The following is a 21,560-nucleotide window of genomic DNA, read 5'->3' on the forward strand; positions in this document are numbered from 1 at the left end:
TCGAGTTATGCGGAGCAGTATCACTCGATGCCACACGAAACTTCATTATTGAGTTTTATGCATATTTCACACTTTTTTACGCTTGCTTTGGATAATGCAATTTTTGGACATGTTTTATTTCCCGGTTCCCATGAAAATATTATGAATGCAATTCCATTGTAAGTAATTGCATACCAGATAAAGATCGCACACATCCTGAAAGTAAAATAATTTTACCTGCAGGAGTACATGACACTATGTACAAGGATGCCTTCGGATGAACTGAAAAGCTTGTGTGAATGCAATCAAGCATGCTAATTTGTGAAACGTGTAAGCGCTCCTTTGGCTACCCTCCGTGTTTAGCAGAGATTCGTACGCCGCACCTTTCACGCGAAAGCTTGCGAAATTGCAAAGTATTCCCGAAACTCGTTACCCGATAGTATCGCTCCAGGGTAGCTTCAAGGGGGAGGGGCTGACTGCACACTCAATTGTGCCAGCACCTAAGTGCCAGCATGTCTCGGCGTTGCGTCGAAATGGCATTTCGTCCGAGAAGTTTCGCGACTGGTAGCACTGCAGTGTTCGGTAAGGTTTTTATGTCACTGGACACGTTCAGATTATCTTCATAAAACCAGGCGTGGTAGATGGCTCCATAGCACGTGCAAACAGAGAAAGAGGCCAGAAGCGTCGCACTGAGCAGATTCTTATAATTATTCTTACTTTAGCATGTAATTTCACCTTTCCACATTACTTACTCCATATCAGTGCTGAAATTTTATGCCCGATTATAACTTGCAATAATCCATCCATTTTCTTATCAATCTAGAAGTCCATGGCAAACATGGTTACGTTTTGCTGGATAACAACAGGAGGCATCACTATGAATATGCTCGAATATTCGAGAATATGTTTTCCGACAGTTCATTCCGTTTACACGACGATGAAATAATCATTATGTTCCTTCCCAAATTGTCGCCAGTGTAGTTGTCTTGCCACAAACACGCTGCGAACGCTTGCCGCCGACTGTGCTATAGAAGGTGATGTTAGGCAGAATGCATCATTTTGAAAGCCACGGGATCAAAACCACACGCACACAAGGAAGGCACTTTCTTAAGACGTCGTTTTATTTTTTTTCACTGTCAATGTACGTGAATTCAGCATTCGACAGTCTTGTAGTAAACGTTTTGTTTGTTTCGTTTTTTACCTTTTTTCCAATGTGCCATTGAGGAGCAGCACACAGCCTTTGAGCAACTGCCCCCCCCCGTCGTCCACAACAACATGCAATGGCATAAACAAAACACCAAGGGGGACCTACGTAAAACAAAATTGGTACGATCTACAGAAACCTCAGTCACCCGTTTGGTACAACGGGACTGCGGGGGGAAAACTAAAAATTGCCTTTCTAAAACAGGGGAATTTAGAGGGGGGATGGGGCGGGGAAATGACACTATGTACATTTTTTACACTGTGCTGTAGCGTGGCCCAAGCAATAACTAGAACTTCTCCTGAAATATGTACAGGTTGTTCGTGGCAGCCACTGCCACCACATTTTCTTGGGGATGCCACGCTGTGTGCAAAATTTTGCGGTTGAAATCCAAGCAGTCTACACTGATCTCCTCTTTCTTCCGCTTGCCGCCTGTGCACACCTGCACGGAGAAAACATCGTGAAACGGCACGGTTAAACAGTGCTCCTCAAACGAGAGAGTCGTCAGCCACTCACCTTCCGCGCTTTTAGCACCGTCCGCGGCTTGGCTATCTCCCGGGACGCCTCCAAGGTCACGTCGCGTTTCGCTGTCCGGTCGAATACCCGGAAAAAGTTATTGTAGGACCCAGTCATGATGTAGCTGAAACAGCACACAAACTTGTAAAGCCAACTCACAAAGTCTACAGTAAAGTAGTACGTTTCACACCTCTAAGCTCAATATCTGGTACAAGGAAAAGAACTTTCTTGAGAATGTCATTTTCGGTCAGCAGTGGCGATAGTTAGCAATTTTTTCTGCATTGCTGGAATTTACTGCAGTTCCAGTATCTTGTGCTTACTAACTGCACAACCGGCTTGTTACAAAATGCATGCACAGTATTATGTTTGCTGAAAGAGAGAAGTGTAATACTACAGCACTGCGCATTGCTTTAAATGGATACAATTATTGTGAGACTGGCCAAATAATAAATCGGAACGAATTCGTATATAGTCTTCCTCAAAGTGAGCCATTCTCATTGAATGACTGGAAATGATTGAGCAGAAGTAACCTCCCCCTGCTCAGAAACTGGTGCCTCTGCGCAAGAACCGCAGCCTATCTTGCAGTAGAAGTCCTCACATCCACCATTCTCTCTCTCTCCCTAGAAACTTCACTGCTTTATCAAATACATTCGACAACTTCGAATAGCTAACACTCAAATCGAATAGCAGTGACTATTCAATGCATCCAAAGCACAGTGTATAAGCGCTGTCGCTTTCCACCCCAGTCAGTATGCAGCAGCAGCGGCTGGGAATCTAACCAATGACCTCTGTGCTCAGGACCAGAACACCATGCTCAAGCAGCTACCACGGTTATCCTGGTTAGAGCGGCAATAATTACGCCCTTGACATACGACACACGCACACAGTGTCCCACGTAACTTCTGCCAAAATTTTAAAATATGGCATCGCATTGAGCAAGTCAGACTTTTATGTATTTTGTCTAATTACATAATTAGCTACTTAATTCTCAAATATTATAACGAGAGTAAAACTAATCAGAAAATTGTAGGCCATCATGAAAAATTCTCGATCCATCGTTCTGTTGCTCAATATGTGCTACATGAAAGTTTCTTAAGTGTTAAAGAAAACCCGAGCAATACAAGTGCCGCACGACAGTTTTCACGTGCTCTAGCAGGCTGGCTTTGTTCAAGCTTTAAATATTTTAAAATTTCGGCACAAGTTACGTGGGATGTATATCGAAAAGACCGCTATGACAAAGCCCAGACACTACGTACACTTGCGGACGTGCGCGCGCTCGCGTCTACGCGCCTTGCACCTGCCGTGCCTTGTCAGGAATGCCAGTTAGCATAGACAAGTGAAGCGTGCCATGCAAGTGCGCACTCACACAGAAGTTTTGGCCAGATATCAGTCCGTGCTGATATTGAGTGCTTAAAAATTTATAAACATCACTGTTTATTTTAGAGCTATTAAATCATTGCAAAACAGAAAGAAAAAGCACTTTCTAGCATGACATAAATCTTCCTCACTGCGAGTTCCTTGTACAATGCCATAGCTGCGTAGCCAGGCGCGCTGATGCAAGACAGCCCGAGTGCGCAATAACATACATAGCAAGTATGCGTTTCGACGCATACTTCGGTGCACGAGTCAGCAAGTGTAGACATGTTCTGGGCTTAGTTCATCGCAAGCAGGAAATGCTAACTGAGCAACCTTAAATATCAAAACCAAGCAAAAACAGAAGTAGACAATGCAGTGAACATTTCATGGTGCATCCTACACATCTTTGCTTCAATGTCAAGCAATGGCACTTCATTTTAGTTTGCGGAGATGCATCAGCCCACGTCGCAGATTCTGAACATTTTTTTTAAAAGGACAATCTACCCCCAAACGTGCCCTCGAGATTATGGCAAAAAACAAGTATTGTTTTTCCCAAGGAGATATTTTAACACTCTGCACTGGAGGTCGCGCTAGGACTACACGAGTCCCCGGAACAATGCGGAGTTTTTGCTGAAAAGTGGAGTGACCACGTCACACAGCCTTATGCCCATTATGGTGTCTCACACGCACTTCACTCCCCTTTCCAGCTCATTTGAGGAGTCGTGAGTTGCTTCCATGATCTTCTGTTATTGATTCTCAGAACTGTCTCGGTGGTGCCACCGACTCACTGCGTATGACAAACCTACCTGCCTATGTCCATGCCATCCCGTGGGCAGATGTCTATGGGAACATCAGCTAACCCACATTGAGCTAAATGGCGTCAACATAACTCACCATCGCTCAACGTCTTTGTGAAGGGAGATGACGAGACAAATCGAAACGCAATGCAGAATTGCCGAGATCTCGAATATTCTGTTCTAGGCCTGTCTTTTCACTCTGCGTCGAGGGACGTAACGCCAACTGATGCCGGTAAAAACGCTGAAAACGTGACATCTGGGGTAGCATTCTTGGGCGATACGATACTGTCACGTGCCTGGCGCCAGACACGGCGGCGTCTACGAACGACAGTGTGCTTGGCATTGTGCCAGGAACGCTGTGCACCAACGCATCCTGTGGTAGTCACGCAATGTCTCATGAAGGTGTTCGCATGAGTGTGTGAGAATGCAGCCCCTGGTTACGTTATGGCCTGCACACTGAAGTAGTGGAGCAGGGACAATGTCACGATTTTTGTGCTGAGGGAACTCCCATCACTTGGCACACTGCTTGATCTCCCCTCACCCTTTCAGTGGTGATGTTATGTGGCACACGCCCTCTTTTCACACGATTTGCCATCCAATCAGGTGCCTCTAGCTTCCCCACCAACCTGCGCTTCCTTCTCCACTCTTCTTCTCACTCCTATTGCCATCTCCGTTTCATTGTACAAAAACGATCCTCCACCCACTCACCCTATCATCCAGCCAGCATTGCGCCTAACGACTATACTCTGCAAGGAAAGTAGGCATAGCACAATAGGAAGAGAGCTGCAATACTTGCTCTCAGAAACTGCATGAAGAAACGAAGTTACAGCTGCTTTCGGGAAGCGAAGACACCTGGCCATCTACTTTTTGACGCGCGTTAAGAATGCAATGTTTACCGCAGATTGGGATTGAAACCACATGGTCTGTGCTGTTGCTAACTGGTCAGTAAAGAACTGAGCATACAGTATCTTCACTTGAAAAGATTATGTTTATTGGCAGAAACGGAGAATGAAATTGCAGTTTTGAATTGTCAGGTTATACAATTCATGGCCATGACTACTCGACACGCGTTGCACGACTTGTAGCTCAAAAACAGATTTTATAACTTCCCCAAGGAAAAAGCAACAGGTTCAAACGCATTAAACCAGTTACCATTTTTTTTTTAACATACATCAGACATATTTCTATGCTTAGCTGTTTTGCCTAGTACCATATTTTCCTAGGGTACTTTTTTTAGTGTGTATGCTTCACTCGACTGCATGTAAACATTGATATATGCTTCTCTTCCTCACAGTAACAGCTTGCACATACACTGCATTGATTTATACGTATAAAGTCGGTGTTTTTCTGTACGCGAGCAAACCTACCATAGCAATTACAAATGCTTTTGGTTTTACCTTGTACAGTAATTATTTTTGGGTCTTGTCAATTAAACATGATGGTGTAAAAGCATCTTGGTAAAAGTATAACGAAATCCTCGCAGATCCAAAGCATGTGATCATGTGCTTGCTTGAATCAGATTTGGTCAAATTTACAGCAATAGAAGAAAAGTTATATTGCTGTTTTCTCGTTTGGCACTGTGATCTGAAATTCCCCGTTTGTGCACTCTAAACTCTTTCCGTAGTGCGCCCATTGGGCGCGGTACGCCGCTTTCTAGACCTTCCGCGCCACTCACGGACATGCTGCACTATCGGACGTGAAAGAGGAGAAACTATATTTTTGTTTTCTAAGCAGTTCGCTTTTTTTCCTTTCAAGTGGTGATTTTTAAACACGCTACGAAGTTTCACAATCGTCGAAGCAGAGCACAAAAATGCCCAGCTCCGGAAATGGCGCGCGCGCGCTTCTTCGGGGGATCGCAGATATCACTATTCCGCTGCCTCTGCAGCTAATCTTATCGATACATCAAATAGTAGCGAGGCGGAGGACGCCGACTTTTCGTCGGACTTTTTTGTCTGAAAGCGACGATGACGCAAACCAGCCTGGAACATCGGCGGCCGCAGCCCGGCATGCCCAACTGTAGGGCTTGCAGTTAAATTTTCGTAGCAAAATACCTGTTCAATGAAAAATTAAAATTTGCGGATAGTGAGAAGGCAATACATTTTGTATACCTCATAATTTTCATAACATTTTTTTTTTCTTAGTAGATACAAGCGTGTCTTTACAAACTTTGTTCAATTTTATCACATAATCTTGATTAACAATTTATATCTTTTTTATGACATACATCTCGGTAATAAAACTTTTATGCGTGAAAAGTGCATTCATTTTGCTTTCTGGTTATGTATTACATTTAATATTGAGTGCAGTATTCCTTCAGAAAAAAGCATCTGCTGTAACATACAAAAACGCCTATTTTCCTCATGGTAGGGAAAGAATTAATACACCCAACTCTACGAAATGAAATGAAGTGAAATTATGCTCTACCTCACTGCATGCAATAGAATGAGAAATGATAGCCTCACTCTGAGGCTAATCGCAACCTGCTGTGCCAAAGTGCCCCCCGATAGATTGAGAAAACTTTATTGAATAAATATAAAAGACGAGGGAGAGGGAAGGGTGGGTCCCTAGTCCAGGACTCCAGCGGCCATTGCCTAAAACACCACCTGAAAATTCCTGTTTGTCCAGAGAATCCCTGCACTTTTATATTTATGGTAAATTTTCATATGGCAATCGCAGATCTAGTATGTTGCACTACGATGGCAATGATAGTGGCAAAGACAAGCAAGAAAAACTAGACATACACAGGATGCAAGTTTAGCATTTGTCCCTTACACTCTTTTCTCTCATCAGTCATGCTGACAATGCTAGTATGGATCAACTCCAACATGTCTTTCCAATTACGCTTAACTGCTCCCATGTCGTCCCCATTAACATGAAAAGTTCACTTCAGGACCGATTCCATCGCAAACTACTATTACCTTCAGTTTCCACATCAACTTATTTTCCAACATCCAGTTTCTTATTAGCACCAGTGGAAAGAAATGACGTGTTTAGCCCTTCTTATGCAGCTGCAAAATGTTTTACTAGCAGTTTTCTTTCGTGGCAGCTAATTAACCACACAAGGCCTGAGTCGACTGCCTACTTTGCATTTGTTCCTGCTTCTTACTGTTAATACACCTCACTGTAGCATTAAACAGGGAAAAGTGTACAACTTCTTGAAAGGTCATAAGGATATTTTAGGTCAGTAGCACCATACTTCACTTACAATGTCACCATACTGCTAAGGACAAGCTAGTGATTAGAGCACCGTTTTTCTATTCTAACATAAAACATTTGTGGATATCTAGATTACTGTAAACTGCAGTGTTCTAACAAGATGCAGAAGAAAATTAACTTTTTACTAACATCTCTACAGCTCTATGAACATGTTGCAAGTATGCCAAACACAATCAGCACATTTTTTTTTTTAATCCATAGATAATGCTCAGGTTGCCAAATCCCAGATTGATCCCAACACCCTTAGATTCAAGCATCAGTTGGCTTAACAATGCTGCAAATGTAGTGGAGCTGAAGTTAAACGCCCCACCTCCCTGTACTGTTAAAAACAGTACCCAGCAGCAAAGTAACACGCTCCCAAATTTTCAGTGTGCGCGTCCATCTCATGGCTTTTTACACGTCGACACCAGGAGAAAAAGATAGTCTTTTGTTGCACGCATGTACATTTCCATATGAAGGAAACTAGAGGGAAATCTGGCACTGCAATTGTTCAGCCACCACGGGAATCCCAGGGTAGTACACATTTTTACAATTTGGTATTAATTTGTTAAAGCACATTGCAGCTTTTCTTATTGTTCTTCGTGGTTTGTGTTGCATGCTAACCAAGTTTCCTTAGACAAGGTAAGTTCTACATTCACAATTTGTTCTGTTGTGTTATTTCCAGCGCGCAAGACAACCACAATGCTTTTGAGTATAATTAGCGCTTAATAGTGTTTGGTAACAGAGACTCACCGTGCATAATTTTTTATATTCTAAACAATAATTTCTCTTTGGAATGTTCTGAAATCCAGAGAATGGTAGCAATTAGAGTCTGAATAAGACTTTACAAGAAACAAGTTTTCCATGAAACACTACCTTCAGAAACTTTCACAATTCACGATCATTTGGTGCAAGAACAGCGAACTTTCTATTTACGTACTACCCTTCCTGGTTAAACATACTGGTGGCACACGCAGACACTAGCACCAGATTTCCTTCTAGTCGACGCTACTTGGTCCACCTTTAATTGCTTGTATTCTGTGCTACCAAGCTGAGATCACAGTTTTATATACTGAGGATGACGCGCAACTTCCCATCCAGTAGCCTTCATAGAGGCCCTTCAATCAAGCACCTCGGTGTTTGTGCCATCTGACCTGCAATCCTAGAGGGGTGGCTGTTGAACCCTCACCAAATGCCCAACATGTGACGCTGGAGCTCACCAAGACAGATCGACTCCCTTCCCCATGTCCTTACCTTCTAACCTGCAACCACGGAGCAAGAAACCTTTAGGAGTGGAAACTCCGCCAGTTGCGGCGACCAGAAAATGTCACAAGCCCGCGGAGCCACTATCATGCTGGCGGCACCTGGCAGCCGAGAAAAAAATTATCACCGTCTTGGTTGCCAAGGCAACCGGTCACGTGTGTTGCTCCGGTTCGGCCGCACGCCTCACAAGTTCTACTGAGGGTACTCAGGCGTCCCACCTGCGTCCCCCCCATCTTAGGCTAGCACATTCCAAACAAGGGTACACTGCACGTATCAGCGCTGTTAGTATTATGGCCCTCGAACAGACACCACTGTTCTTTGACTTAAAGGCCCACAACAACAACGTTACGGCGTGCACGCTGAAGCAAATGCCGAACGCCCGTGTCGTCTGCTTGGCGTCTGCTTTGAGCGGGATACACGGGCGCCGCCGAAGAGAATGTGCCCGAGCAGCCCGCCAGGCTTCCGTTTTTTTTTTTTTTGCTGCTGCTTGCATGACGCGCCGCCACTGCATGCGCCCCCGTCGGCGCATACTAATGCGACGTTATCTGGTCGCACGCGAGCCCCCGCACTGACGGGAGTTTCTACTCCTAAATAATCTTCCTCCGTGCCTGCAACACCGTAGCCTTCCAAAGGCAGAGTGCATAGACAAACCAATTTCCATAATTCCAACCATACTTAGGAATACACAAAATGATTTGATTGATAGATTGACTAAAGGCTTCAGCAGCCAGGAAAGGAAGATGTGATTGCCTCGTGTTCAAAGTGCACTGATGGGTGTTGCTGGTACTACGAAAATACCCCCCCCCCCCCCCCCCACATTAAACGCAGACTTCTTTCTTCCCAAAACTACCCGGCTCGCTATTTTGACACTGATTGCTGAAATCAAACGCAAATTGATAAATGTGCTACAACTCATTCAGGAAAGGGGACTTCCAGGACATATTTACGAAATAGCAGGAACACTGGGAGCACTGGATTTCTGTGTAAGGGAACTATTTCAAGGGGGACAATGTTTGCTTGTATTCATAGAATAATTTGTTTCTTGAAAACAAAGGCTAGCCTCGGAACTTTTTTGGCACCACCTTGTAATTAAGGAATCCTATGGTCTGGATGGATGGATGGAAAAACTTTAATTATTAATCGAGGGAAGGAAATAGGGAGAGGGGTAGGGTGGGAGGGAGCGGGTGGGTGGGTCTTTATTGCAGGACACCAATGATCCTGACTACCGCCTGGTCCAAGAGGCCCCTTTGGGCCCCAAGCCCCAGCAGGGCGAGGAGGATATCCCATGGGTACCTACAAGTATCTCAGGCAAGTTTGCTATGGTCAGTCAGGCTAACAGCAAGGGCAAACAGGGCATGTAGTGTTTCTGCCAACAACAAACAGAAGGTTCTGGTATGCAGCAAAGCATTTCTTCTGGCTGGGTTGATTTTGCTGATGGGGATGATATTTTAAAAACTGTCAGGTTTGCCCTTATCACTATCAACATTTTATGAAATTATGGGGTTTTATGTGCCAAAACCACAATCTGATTATGAGGCACGCTGTAGTGGGGGACTCCGGCAATTTGGACCACCTGGGGTTCTTTAACGTGCACCTAAATCTAAGTACACGGGTGTTTTCGCATTTTGCCCCCATTATCAACATTTTATGGCAATAAACATTTTGTGTATTGCGCTGCAATAATAAAGCACATTTGCCATTACGAGAGAGAATTTAAGAAGCTTCCCGCTCGAGTAAGCAAGTTTTGGTGCATAAATTACCGTATTTACCCGAATCTAACACGAACCCTTTTCCCAAGAAAATGGATCCAAAAATTGCCTGCGCGTTACAATTGGATACGAAACCAAAACTGTGTTCAGAGCAGTCAGAAGCAGTGTCATTGCCATCACAACATGACAACAGTGCACATTTTTGGGAAGGTTGCTGTGGATTCATTTTGTGCTCGACTACAATCTGGAGCAGTATTCTCGGTCAATCACTTTCGAAGAGGCTCTCACCTTCGCGAGAATTTGCGCGACTCAGCACTGGATGAATTAGTGTATACAGCCGGCAGCATTTCTGCTGCTCTATCAAGCTCAATATGCACAGTGCCAGCAATGCTGTCAGGGTGCATTCTTCGGCAAGTCCGGCCATTAAGTGTTGGCCTAAATGTATTTCAATAGGCTGAGCAAAAAAGATGGCATGTACTGCCCGTCATTAAAAAAACTTGCTGAGGGCCCAACATGAAAGAAAAAGAAAGGACAGGGGACAAGTGCTACTCTCAACCGTTTATTCCACGTCATAAAAATATATACCTGGTATGCAGATGCACAGCTGCATTAAAAACGAAAAATGAAATGTTTTGATTATGTGCAAAGAAACGGAAGGGTAACTGACACAACCCACTTATTTTTTATGTTACAGTAGAACTCCGCTGTTATGTTCCCGGGTGCTGCATTTTCCCAGCTGTTAGTCGTTTTCGGCCGGTCCCGGCACAACTCCCATAGAACCCAATGCATTGGTAACCCCGCTGTTACGTCGCAACTGTGAGACCGTTCCCGCATTATACGTTGCTAAGTGCCACCCCGAGCCGGCCCGAGCAGCCATTTTGACTTTTCATGTCGCTTGGCTTGGTTGCTTGATGGCATTGGCCGCCCAAAGTGCCGGGGCCCAAAGTGCGGGGGTGACAATTATGACGTATTTTCGGTTTCCGCCAGCAAAAGTATGGCCCTTGACATCCATATGTGCTATCTAAAGATGGTGTCTATGACGCGTTGCGGCCCTAAAATTGGTTTTGACTCATAAATGTTCCGTATAAAGTCCAAGGGTGACAACGCCACTGCTGCGCGCCTTATGCTGTATGTGCGAGTGAAAGCGTGCAAGGGGAGCCGACGACCGCTTCTAAATTTCGCGCATGAATAAAAAGAAAAGCAGGGAGGAAGCGCGCCTTCTTCCGTTGCGCTCAAGGCACCGGCGAGGGAGTGATGGGGGAGGGATAGCGGGCAGCGTTGTGCTCGGGCATCAACTGCGTACTGCGCGGCGGTGCGCGTATCTTGAAAGCGATTTACGTTGGGGGCAGAGTCTACGCAGTGTAGGTGCGTCGGCGGCTCGTAGCTTTGTACGTGCTGTGTGTTCTCGGCGCTCAGTTTACATTGAAGCGATAAACAGCACGCATGTCACTTGCTTCTGCAGCAGCGCTTAAATTCCTGACGCCAGCGTTTGACAGCGCGTGTCCGCACTCATCGAGTGTGATGTGTTCATGTTTGCCTGTGGGCGTTGACACCATGCTTGTTAATATAGTTAAGAGAATGTTTACAAGTTGATACGGGCGATAAAACTACTATTCTTACTTTGTATAGCTGTCTACTAATTTGCTATTGCAATCGATACTTTGGCTGTCGGGCGAAACTACGACCTTTCTTCACACATAAGAATTAAAATAATGTGTGCAGTTTCAACACTACTCCCCCATTTCTCAATTTTCCCTGTTTCCAGGCTCTTGAGGTTTTTTTTTTACGGTACCGTGAAAAACGAATCAGCGGGGTTCTACTGTACAACGGGGTTCTACTGACAAGAGGGCATGCTCATACCAGTACTTGCCAGAGATCCTTGCTTCCCAAAGCAATGCTTTATAACCGCATAGTTCACAAGCTCTGCAAAATGTGTGCATTTTTCGTATGTCCTCTTCAGTCATGATTTATGATAAACTGTCGATAAATCTGAAATTTACAAACTATTACGCCAAGGTGCTAAAGACTACATTCAGAGCAAGTGAAAGCTGTAAGATGATGCTTTGTAGCATTTTCTAGCGAGTCATAAATGCGAACTAATAATCTACTTATTGTGCAGTAAGTCATATTGCATTTTTTCATAAAAAGAACTGAATCCGCAGCTCGAAGTGCATGCACGAGTTATTTTTTTGATGCAAGCATTATGAGAGAGGAAAGATTAATCTTCCGCTATTTCTGACTGAACGCGGCACGTCAAGCATCCAGTCAAATGTGTATACCATTACTGAAGCTCCAATTCTATGCATATTTTTTTTATTTAAGGTGGGCCACACACTGACAGTCTTTTTAAGGAGGAGGAGGAAATTTAAAAAGACACTAAGGCAAAACACTTCAGCTTAGACAGAAAGCGTTTTTTGAAAACTCTGTTGTGCTTAATTTTGAAATAGGTTGATTATTAAAAGAGAAAATGAATCTCAAAAATTTGTTTTTGAACTTCGCACCATATCTCCAACGCTGGGACACCACTGTGACGTCAAGGATTTCGAAGTATTTTTTCGTATTTAGGCTGGGTTGGCTTGGCTAAAGTTCCCGAAACTCACCATGTTCAATCTTTGGCTTCTTTAGAACACAACGTAGTTTATCTTTACCGCTAAAGAATTAACTAGGCTCTAGAAGACTGTCAAAATCCATGATGTTACAGCGAGGTGCGGAAACTTCCAAGGAGGCACCGCCACCAGTCTGTTATTGCGCTTTTTCTGGCTTACCAAGCGTCTTATTCTTTTAGGAGTGGCGTTTTTTTATATTGTAGAAGGGTAATTTACTGATACATAAGCGATTTTTCTGTTTAGTGTCCCTTTGAATCCACAGGTTTCCACCAGGTCTTGGTTGATGCAGTTGACTGAACTTGGTGCTATGAAGGTGGTGAAAAACAGGTTTAATAGTGTATTATGAGAACAAACAGGTGTGGAAGTAATGACCCTGCTTCCTTATCATTTGAGCTCCCTTATGCTAGCAGTAATGCTTAGTTGCATGTTTACACAAACTTTGCAGCGCTGCCTTTAGCATTTCTAGGGGACATGTGTGCTGGTCATATAAACCTATACCAAAAAGGGATTTTAACCTTCTGACCTGTCCTATTCTAAGACTAAAAAGAGCCTGTGCGGTTCTTTGCCACGAGTCCAATCCGAAAACATTGTGTCGCCACAAGAAGCCAGAAAGCTTTGACTTGCAAGTGTCAAAGCTATAGACAACTAGTGCAAGTGGGACAGCTGAGACAGCTTTTGAGCAATTTTTTCGGAGCAAAAAAAAAAAAAAAAAAAAAAAAAAAAAAAAAAAAAATAATAAAGGGAAACTAAAGAAAATATTAAGTTGAGCTAGATCGGTACAATGTCTATCATCATTTTCTGTGTGCCAGTATATCACTTTGTTGCGAATAAAATTGCCGCCGAAGGTCCTATTGCTGCTCCTCAATTTGGACCGCCTGCGCCAAAACTGAGAAGTTCATCTAATCTTCACATGACCTCCCTCTATGCCGCTGTTATGTTTATAGAAACTCTTGATGTAGCTTTTTATGAGGCATGCTCCGACTTGTTTTTGCCAGTGCTGTTGAGCGGTGAGAAAAAACACGCACAGGAAGTCGAGTTTCAGGCAAATTGAACCGCCTGCATACTCGGTGTGGTTTCATTTCACTGCAATGTGCTACATATTGCTACAGAAAACCACTCTGCTGAAGCACTACCATGCTTGATGGGACCTGCGACATGACGCGTTTCGACAGGTATGTCGAAAGGATTGGTTTTTGCATAATGCATGCAGTTCATAATAAAATTGTGCTTGTACATCAACCCTGCGATTCAATTCTTTTCATGCAAAAATGGAACATCACTGACTGCACAATATATATATATATATATAATTACTCTAACTATGCTGAATCATTAAAAATACACACACCATCCTACCATCTTTCTTGCAATGGAGTGTCAGATGCCAGTGAATAAGTTTTGTGTATTTGACACCTTTATAGAAAGTCTTGTAATAATTCACACCTCAAGGGGATACGGTAGGTACCAGTTCACAACAGGTGACACCACTCTGATCTATTTCCACCATTTTCTCATTCACAAAAGCCCCGTTTTCGTTATGAATAACAAATTCTCTATTACAGAAGCCTAATCTTTCAACCTAGCTCGACTTAATATTTTCCATTAGTGTCCCAAGTCTTGGTGCAGAATATTTTGAATTTGGAACAGATTAACAGGGAGAAAAAGGACTTTTCCAGAGCTGCAATTTTCAAATTTGGAGCAATTTTTGCATATCTTTCTTTTAGGAATTACTGCAGTGTTCTTAAAAATGGCCTTACATTTGTCACAGATCAGACTTTACAGGGCACAAAGAACTGCCGTGGTCTGGTTTTTTGTTTTAACCAGATACCGTCACATTCCGAGCAAGTACCCCTCCTGGTGCAGGCACTTCCCTCCACTTTTCCAGCGATTAGAAACTGATGCAAACTACCGAGCAAGCACTCCCTTGCTTTCTTCACCATATTCCAATTTCACGCATCTTCACCGGCTTCAGGCTTTTTTTAAATTTTTATGAAATACGGTAGCAGAAAATTGCATAATTCATTGAGAATGAGAAAGTTATTTTTTAGCCGTGCTTCTGCTAAGGCTCGGTAGTACCACCACAGTAGCCAGGTACCTTTTTCAATAACTTTGTCAGTCACTGTTCTCTTTAAGGTAAGTCTTCTGCCAGATGAGTCAGTTATTTGGTGTGCGGTGCTTTGATGTTACCTATGCAATGTGACAGCCAGATAGCATGCGCTCCTACACCATGGAAAAAAGGTCGAGGCTGTGGAGTGGCAATCGGTGAACCGGGAGAATTGTTCACTGCTGTTGATGCGGCATGTACAGTCAGAAAATCGCGAGCCCCTTCAGGTTGAGCGCATGGACCTAATTTTTAGGTCGAACTCGGAGAGTCACGTGATAGTTCGAGAGCGATGACGCAGAATAAAGTCTGTAAATGCATGTAAAATAAAGCTGTTGAGTACAACGAAGACTTTGCTGTTTTTTTTTTGTTTTTTTTTTTTGTCACGGCTGTTCTGCCGCCATCTTGAATTTTGGTTCAAGTTTGAAGCAAGGGCCCTCCCCCAACCATTCTTCGGTTATCTTTGACCCTAGCGCTTGCTTGGAATTTCATGTTACACTTAAGTAACGATATCCAACTACTTTCACAAATTGAATTAATGGGATACCTCAAACTTTATTTTAGGTCCCATCGTGGCGACAGGCATTTAAAATGTAGAAAAACTATCAATATTCAAACACAAAGACCTAAGACTTATTACAAACAGAAATATGATGTCCAAACCCCGACTTTATTTCCAGTTTGATGCTATGGCACACGCGCTCAAGAGTGTGCAGTAGCAAGAAGCATCAGCTGGAAGTTGTGCCTTATATTCACCAAGTCTTGCATAACCTCAAGGTGGTGGCAAGTAGGGCACAACTTCTCGTGTTTTAACAAGCTCGCTTGTCTATGTCCTCGTATAGCTGCAGCTGACGATAAAACACAAGCAAAATGGTATAAGAGATGCCATTGTCCTGTGGGAAGGGTTACACTGGTCAAACAGGAGGGCATATAAATCACCCAGACAGCATGCCTTGAATATCAGAAAACAATGCACACATGTGGCAAAGCGCGTGAACTCTTGCAGTTGTGAGGCATTGCTTTGGGGAGCAAAGATTCTTAACAAAGAGCTGGAATAAGCAGGCCCGCTTGTTACTGAAAGTATTTTAGATAAAAAAGAGGGGAGTGGGTTGTGTCAGTGACCCTTCTGTTTCTTTAGACACGAAAGAAATAAAATTCCTCGAGACTGTATCACATGAAAACTTTAGCTTTTTTGTACTTTTAATAAACACAGCTGTACAGTGTGGTTCACTGTTAAAAGGAACGCACTATTGTGCGGCTCTCACTTTGCCAGCGCTCTAGCTGCAAGTGCCAGCAGAGTCTACATCAGCGTTATACAGACGTGCAAGTGCCATCAACCCCAAGTCATCTGCTACTAAGCAGGGCGATTGTACATTAGGTAGAAGGAAAAATTCTCATGGGTTCTACAATTACGTGTCCCCTTTAACAGCGGACCGCACTGTAAAACGTATTACTCAGAAGTGTATCAACGAGATTCCGCTACACATATTCCATGATGATGCTATGGAATAAACAGATAAGAGTAGCGCTTGACCCAATCCATTTATCTTCTTTCTTGTTGCGAGGTAGTTTTTTGCATTATGTCAAGCATGCCTGAATTTCTTAGCGAGATTTACAACATCTGCGTATACTGCATTACAAAAAACTGACATGACTTTTTAAGAACATTGAGACGATCACTGTACTTGTGAGGTGGTTAGTTCAACTTCCCTTCTTTGTTGGTGAACTGTCGCAAGTGGATTTATCGTAGGATTAAGACTCGACCAAGGTCATTGCAATCAGAACGCCAGGAAGCTGAACGAATCGGTGAGAAATTATAGCTTGAAATGTTAGGTGTAGAAAACGCTGACAAAAGAGCAAGGCAAAGGTCAACACAATGCCGTCTATAAACTGAAAGGTCATGCTGTCGCAAAAAAGCACATTTCTCTAAGAAAGGCAGCACCAACCAATCAATTAGATATGCGTGAGCACACGCAACATATTGGTTCAGGCATGACAATTCTTTTTCATGAAGGATAATTGAAGGCTGGCTTATGTACTTGCCACTGCAATTACTCATTGGCTCCCCTCAACTTTAGGATGCATTTCATTCCGGTATCTGAAAGGTCACTTTAAAATCTTTGAAATTCCTACTACATTTACATTCGCATTAGTGCAACAGAAGGTTGACTGCATCTATCGATCAAAACCTTTTGTGCTCATTTATACAGACATTAAAAACCTGCCCTACAGTGTCATTGAAGAGGGGTAACCTTTGCTTGTGTCCTTGTCCGACAAGGAAGACGAAGGAAGCCAAAGAAATGCATGTGGACCAGCTTCTGCCAGTGCCACAACTTGGTTTAAACACAGTTATAGTACAAACAATGGTCCTTCCATTGCACGGCTCAATTAATGAACAGCGAAATTTGCAGTGTACACTAAATATGCTATCCAGCTAGGCTAAAGAATGCAACTCTCAAGTGTGTTCTTGATTCAATTCCTAATAAGGAATTTAATTTTGAATAAAACTGTGGGAATGAGTCACTTCAAAGGATTGTAAACCAGAGTTGCAAGGAACCTCTGCACTGAATTAATATATTGAACAGTACTTTCAAGAAACAATGCTTCACATTTCTAAATACTTTTAACAATGAGTAAATTTGGCTACCATTTTTCTTAGTACCAGTTGTGTTTAGCCACTTTCTGACAAATATTTATCTTGCTTTAGGCCACATCACCATGTGATATGTGGCAGCATTGCTCCAGGAGTTAGGAGGTCAGTTTGAACTAAAAATTGTAAGACCACTAGTTCTAAGTACGTTCAGAAGATACGCAACCCGGCTTACCTGTCAGTGCCATTCCAGCAGCACTCAAACTTGTCAAAAATGCAGTCATTCTCGTAGAGGCTGCAGAGCTTGGTGCGCAGATACTCATGCACATTGTAGCACTCCACCGGCTTATTGTCCATGTTTAAGTCCCACACTTTAACAGTTAAATAGTCCCTGGAGATCATGTAGCGGCCATTGTTGCTGAATTTCACGTCCGAGATGCTGGAGATGATCTCCGAGAAGAAGCTGCGGTTGGTAGGGTCCTCGGGCTCTTCAAACACTGCAGAATACAAACACTAGTTTCACTCTCTCTCTTTTACACAAAAAGCCAGCAACTTACATTTGGCATGTTGGTCACAAAGTGCTGCGGCCCTCATATCACACAGCCGGATTGTGCCTTTGCTGCTACTATAAACAAACATATGACACTGGGTTGGATGGAATTCTGCTGCAGTTATTACTTCTGTCAGCTCCTCCATATTCGTCGGCTTAATGTCTACAATATCTGAAGATTGTCGGTCAAGGAAAGTTGGGGCACTTGGTAAATCAGGTGAAAACGAACACTAAAGCCGCAAGGGCCAGACAATTTATGTCATCCCACATAAAAGTATAATTCAATGAAAATAAGACCAAGCACTGTTGAGCAAGACACTGTAAGGGCCTTTTTAATGGAAAGCATGATTTGCATAGCAAAAAGAAATATGTATGACAAGTTGTGCACCAAAAAATACTTTTAATATGCTTGCCAGATGGCTCTTTATCATAGTTGCCATTCATATGCCTAAGAACTACAACTACTGGCATCCTTTGCAAAAGCAGTTCCCCAGTGCAACTTATCACTAAGTGCAGCACCTGCAGCCAGTGTTACAAGTGGCTTTGTGTCGCCCGCATTCATGCAAAACTCCCAACACGTACACATGCACAAGAAAACTCCCAACACGTACACATGCACATTACTCGAGAAAACCTTGTGTTTTCTCGAGACTCCCCCCCACAAGCATGTGGCACCCAACAAGAAGGATACTGAAACTTTGGTCGGTTATTTCCAGATGCCAGAGGTTTATGCGCAGGTCATCTGCGGAGAGGTACGTTTCCTGGTCACTGTTGACCGAGATGGAGTTGATGTGGTAGGTGTGTGCGTTGGCAAAAATTCGCCGTGGTGTGGCCTCAACCAATAGATCCATGGGCTGTATTGTAGGCACTCGCAGCGCTGTCATGCCGCCCACTTCTGTTCGAGAGCTGTAGCCATCTATGCGCTTGTCCCGCTCGGACACTTTCCACAACTTGATCGTCTTGTCATTAGTTGAAAGCAGAAAGTGAGCTTGGTTCTTGCGGCGCAGCCACCGAATTTTGTTGATCTTCTCCTCAATCTCGAGACTCTTGAGGTAGTCGAACTCTGGCTCATGGCTTTGAAATGTACTATACACATTGTATTCCCCTCTCCTAGGCTGGCTCTGCCGAGACTGAAACGAGAAAAAAAAAGTCATGCTCCCCTCCACATCATGTTGAACATAAAACTATCTTATGGTTATGGCCAGCTAAGCTGCTTGCTGCGGTACACTATTTGTAACACCATGTAAGCACAACGAAGTTACAGAATCAATATGTGCTGGTTTGAAAGGTTGCTTTCACTATGCAGAGTATTGTTGCTATTGGTCACCATTCACTTCACACAGAGTGACAAAAGTGACTTGGGATGCCACTAGTGTATCGACTGTAGAAACAATTTGAACCCCATTGTTTCAAGACCACTGGAGACCATGCTAACAGCGGATACTATAAGCTCTTTCAAATGTGGTACTAAATTCCCTACCAAATTTTTCTGATGTAATGTCTGCTCTTTCGCTATCGAGTTCTAAACCTGCTGTTGGGACTACTCAGTGAATGCTAAAGTCAATGAAAAATACAAGACTTAATTCAGTTGGAAGCTTATTCAATGATATTGCTTGTTTCTTTAGTGTGAAATGGAAATTAATGTCATTACAAAACCTATTTTATTAAAACAGCTGCCTGCGACATAACACTAAATATGTTCTAGTACAATCTAATCCAGGGCTGCACAACACGTGGCCAGCGAGCACATTTTTTGTGGCTTGCAGGACTGAATTTAAACTTCCATCGTATACTGGTGCTGCAATTGGAACATGGCCATACAATGAACAAAATGTCAATTTTGTCGCCAAAAACAATACAAAATGAACAGTTGGCAGCCTCAGGAACAATACAGCAAAAAGGGTGCGGAAGCATAGGATTTGTTGTTGGGAGCAGATAAAAGCACATAATCACCAAACATATTTGGGAAGTTACCAACACCAAGACCACACTATTGGCGCAGCATCTATATTTTCCCGATGTTTCGACCGAATGACACTATACAGACTGTGCAACGAGCTGAAATTGCAACATTGCAACGGACTGAACTTTAGTGGACATCATAAAAAAGATGCAACATTTCTCACAGAAGTGTATGGCTCCCAGAAACGTTGAGTTTTGGCACTCGCTTGTTTTGACATCTGCAGCCCTGGTCTAATGTATGGTGCAATTGGTTTGCCACCACTTGGTCACGGCGCCAATGCTAGATTCTAATTTAGCAAATTATTTTTACTAGGCATGATGCACAGCTGTGTGAGAATGAGCCAGCAGAACTGTCCGTGTCCCACCATATTTTGGTGCCTAGTCTTGCACTAGTGTACATCGCCTTCAGCAGCGGTTTGTACAATTGTGCACATCAAATTTGGCACCACGCGTTGCGCCCGCTTTTGCTTCAAATGGGATGACACCCAGTGAGCATTTAAATATGCCTTCCAAGTAGACAGCTAGTGCCATCTAGTTTTTTCGCACCAAAGCTGAAGGTCAAACAAATACTCAAGATGAACACCTAGAGCTTTCACGGATCGGCGTGCGAGTGCATTGCGATTCTTTGTTTTTACGGGTGGTGTAAAATACTTTTACAATACTGACGTTCATATCAGCTTAACACGCAAGGTTACGACTTGTCGCAAACGAGAAGTTTTTGCGGTATTTGTTAAAGATGGCTCTGTGCTGTTCAGTGAAAAATGCATGCGTACAATTGTACACATGGCACCTCAATGTCTGACCAGATCACCTTGTTTTTGCATTTTATTTCTAAATGGTAATGCTGAACTTATACATATATTTTAAGCATTATAGGCCTTAGAGACCACTTAGTATGCTAGCAAAAGACATCGACAAGGTCAGCTCAGGCACTTTTTTACAAGAATAGCCGATGGGAACATGTCAGATGGAGACTTCTCAGACGAATTCGAAGAATCTGTCAAAATTGTGGTAAGCACTGCACAAAAGCAATTTGGCAATATTTTCCCGATATTTATTTGTATAACTATTTCATTTTATTTATGACCTGCTTTAAATGAACATCCTTTGCTCATTGACCACAACATCAATAGCAGTGACGAAGAGAAGAAGATGAAGCGTGCAACAGCTGCTTTGAATACATTCGCGACGCTAATGCCGAGAGACTCCCCAAAAAGGAAGTGAAAGATGCTATGGCACTTCAGTCGGACATTGCATGGAGCTTGATTGCAAGGACCTTGACTGCGCCAACAGGAGGGGGAAGATCAAGCACCAGCTCTCCAAAGCCTGTCCGAAAATCACATGTAAATTCCACAAGGTTTGATGGCAATAACCACTGGCCCATTCACATCAATGCCAACTTCCCGCAAAGGTGCCGAAACACCGCCTCTGTTTTGAAATCTCGAGTTTGCTGTCGCAAATGCGGAGTTTTCCTCTGCCTAAGTGCCACAAAGGATTGCTATTATGAATTTCCCGTCATAAAGTTGGAGCCGTTCAAGCAGGCAAGCTGAGAGGCATTGAAAATGCACTGTTAAGTACTTCTGCCCAGTTAACAGTACCTGAAAATAGTTGCTCCTTGTGTAAGTAGTCATCGACACATTTATGGCCTAGAGGTGCCATGTGCCTATAGAGGTGCCATGTGTACAAATTTTCATATCAAAAAAATTTTGTTGCCTCAATAAACATGTTTTCATTC

General features: G+C 43.2%; 1 protein-coding gene across 4 annotated transcripts in view; it reads right to left on the minus strand.

The window, feature by feature from the left end:
• Positions 1–1,077: 1,077 nt before the first annotated feature.
• LOC119461063 (protein phosphatase PP2A 55 kDa regulatory subunit-like) overlaps positions 1,078–21,560 on the minus strand; it is a 65,365-nt gene continuing 44,882 nt past the window's right edge. For 3 of the 4 annotated variants that reach the window (XM_037722259.2, XM_037722245.2, XM_037722267.2), the window contains exons 4-8: positions 18,555–18,993; positions 17,871–18,035; positions 17,549–17,810; positions 1,697–1,820; positions 1,078–1,622 (exon numbers count right to left, since the gene is read on the minus strand). In XM_037722259.2, coding sequence (XP_037578187.1) covers positions 1,470–1,622; positions 1,697–1,820; positions 17,549–17,810; positions 17,871–18,035; positions 18,555–18,993 — 1,143 coding nt within the window. In that variant the 3' untranslated portion in view covers positions 1,078–1,469. Of the gene's footprint in view, positions 1,623–1,696; positions 1,821–7,797; positions 7,846–17,548; positions 17,811–17,870; positions 18,036–18,554; positions 18,994–21,560 lie in introns of those variants that run through there. The other variant, XM_049666836.1, reaches the window with a different exon arrangement.

The sequence above is a fragment of the Dermacentor silvarum genome, chromosome 1 (genome assembly GCF_013339745.2).
Source record: "Dermacentor silvarum isolate Dsil-2018 chromosome 1, BIME_Dsil_1.4, whole genome shotgun sequence".
Classification (NCBI taxonomy): Eukaryota; Metazoa; Arthropoda; class Arachnida; order Ixodida; family Ixodidae; genus Dermacentor; species Dermacentor silvarum.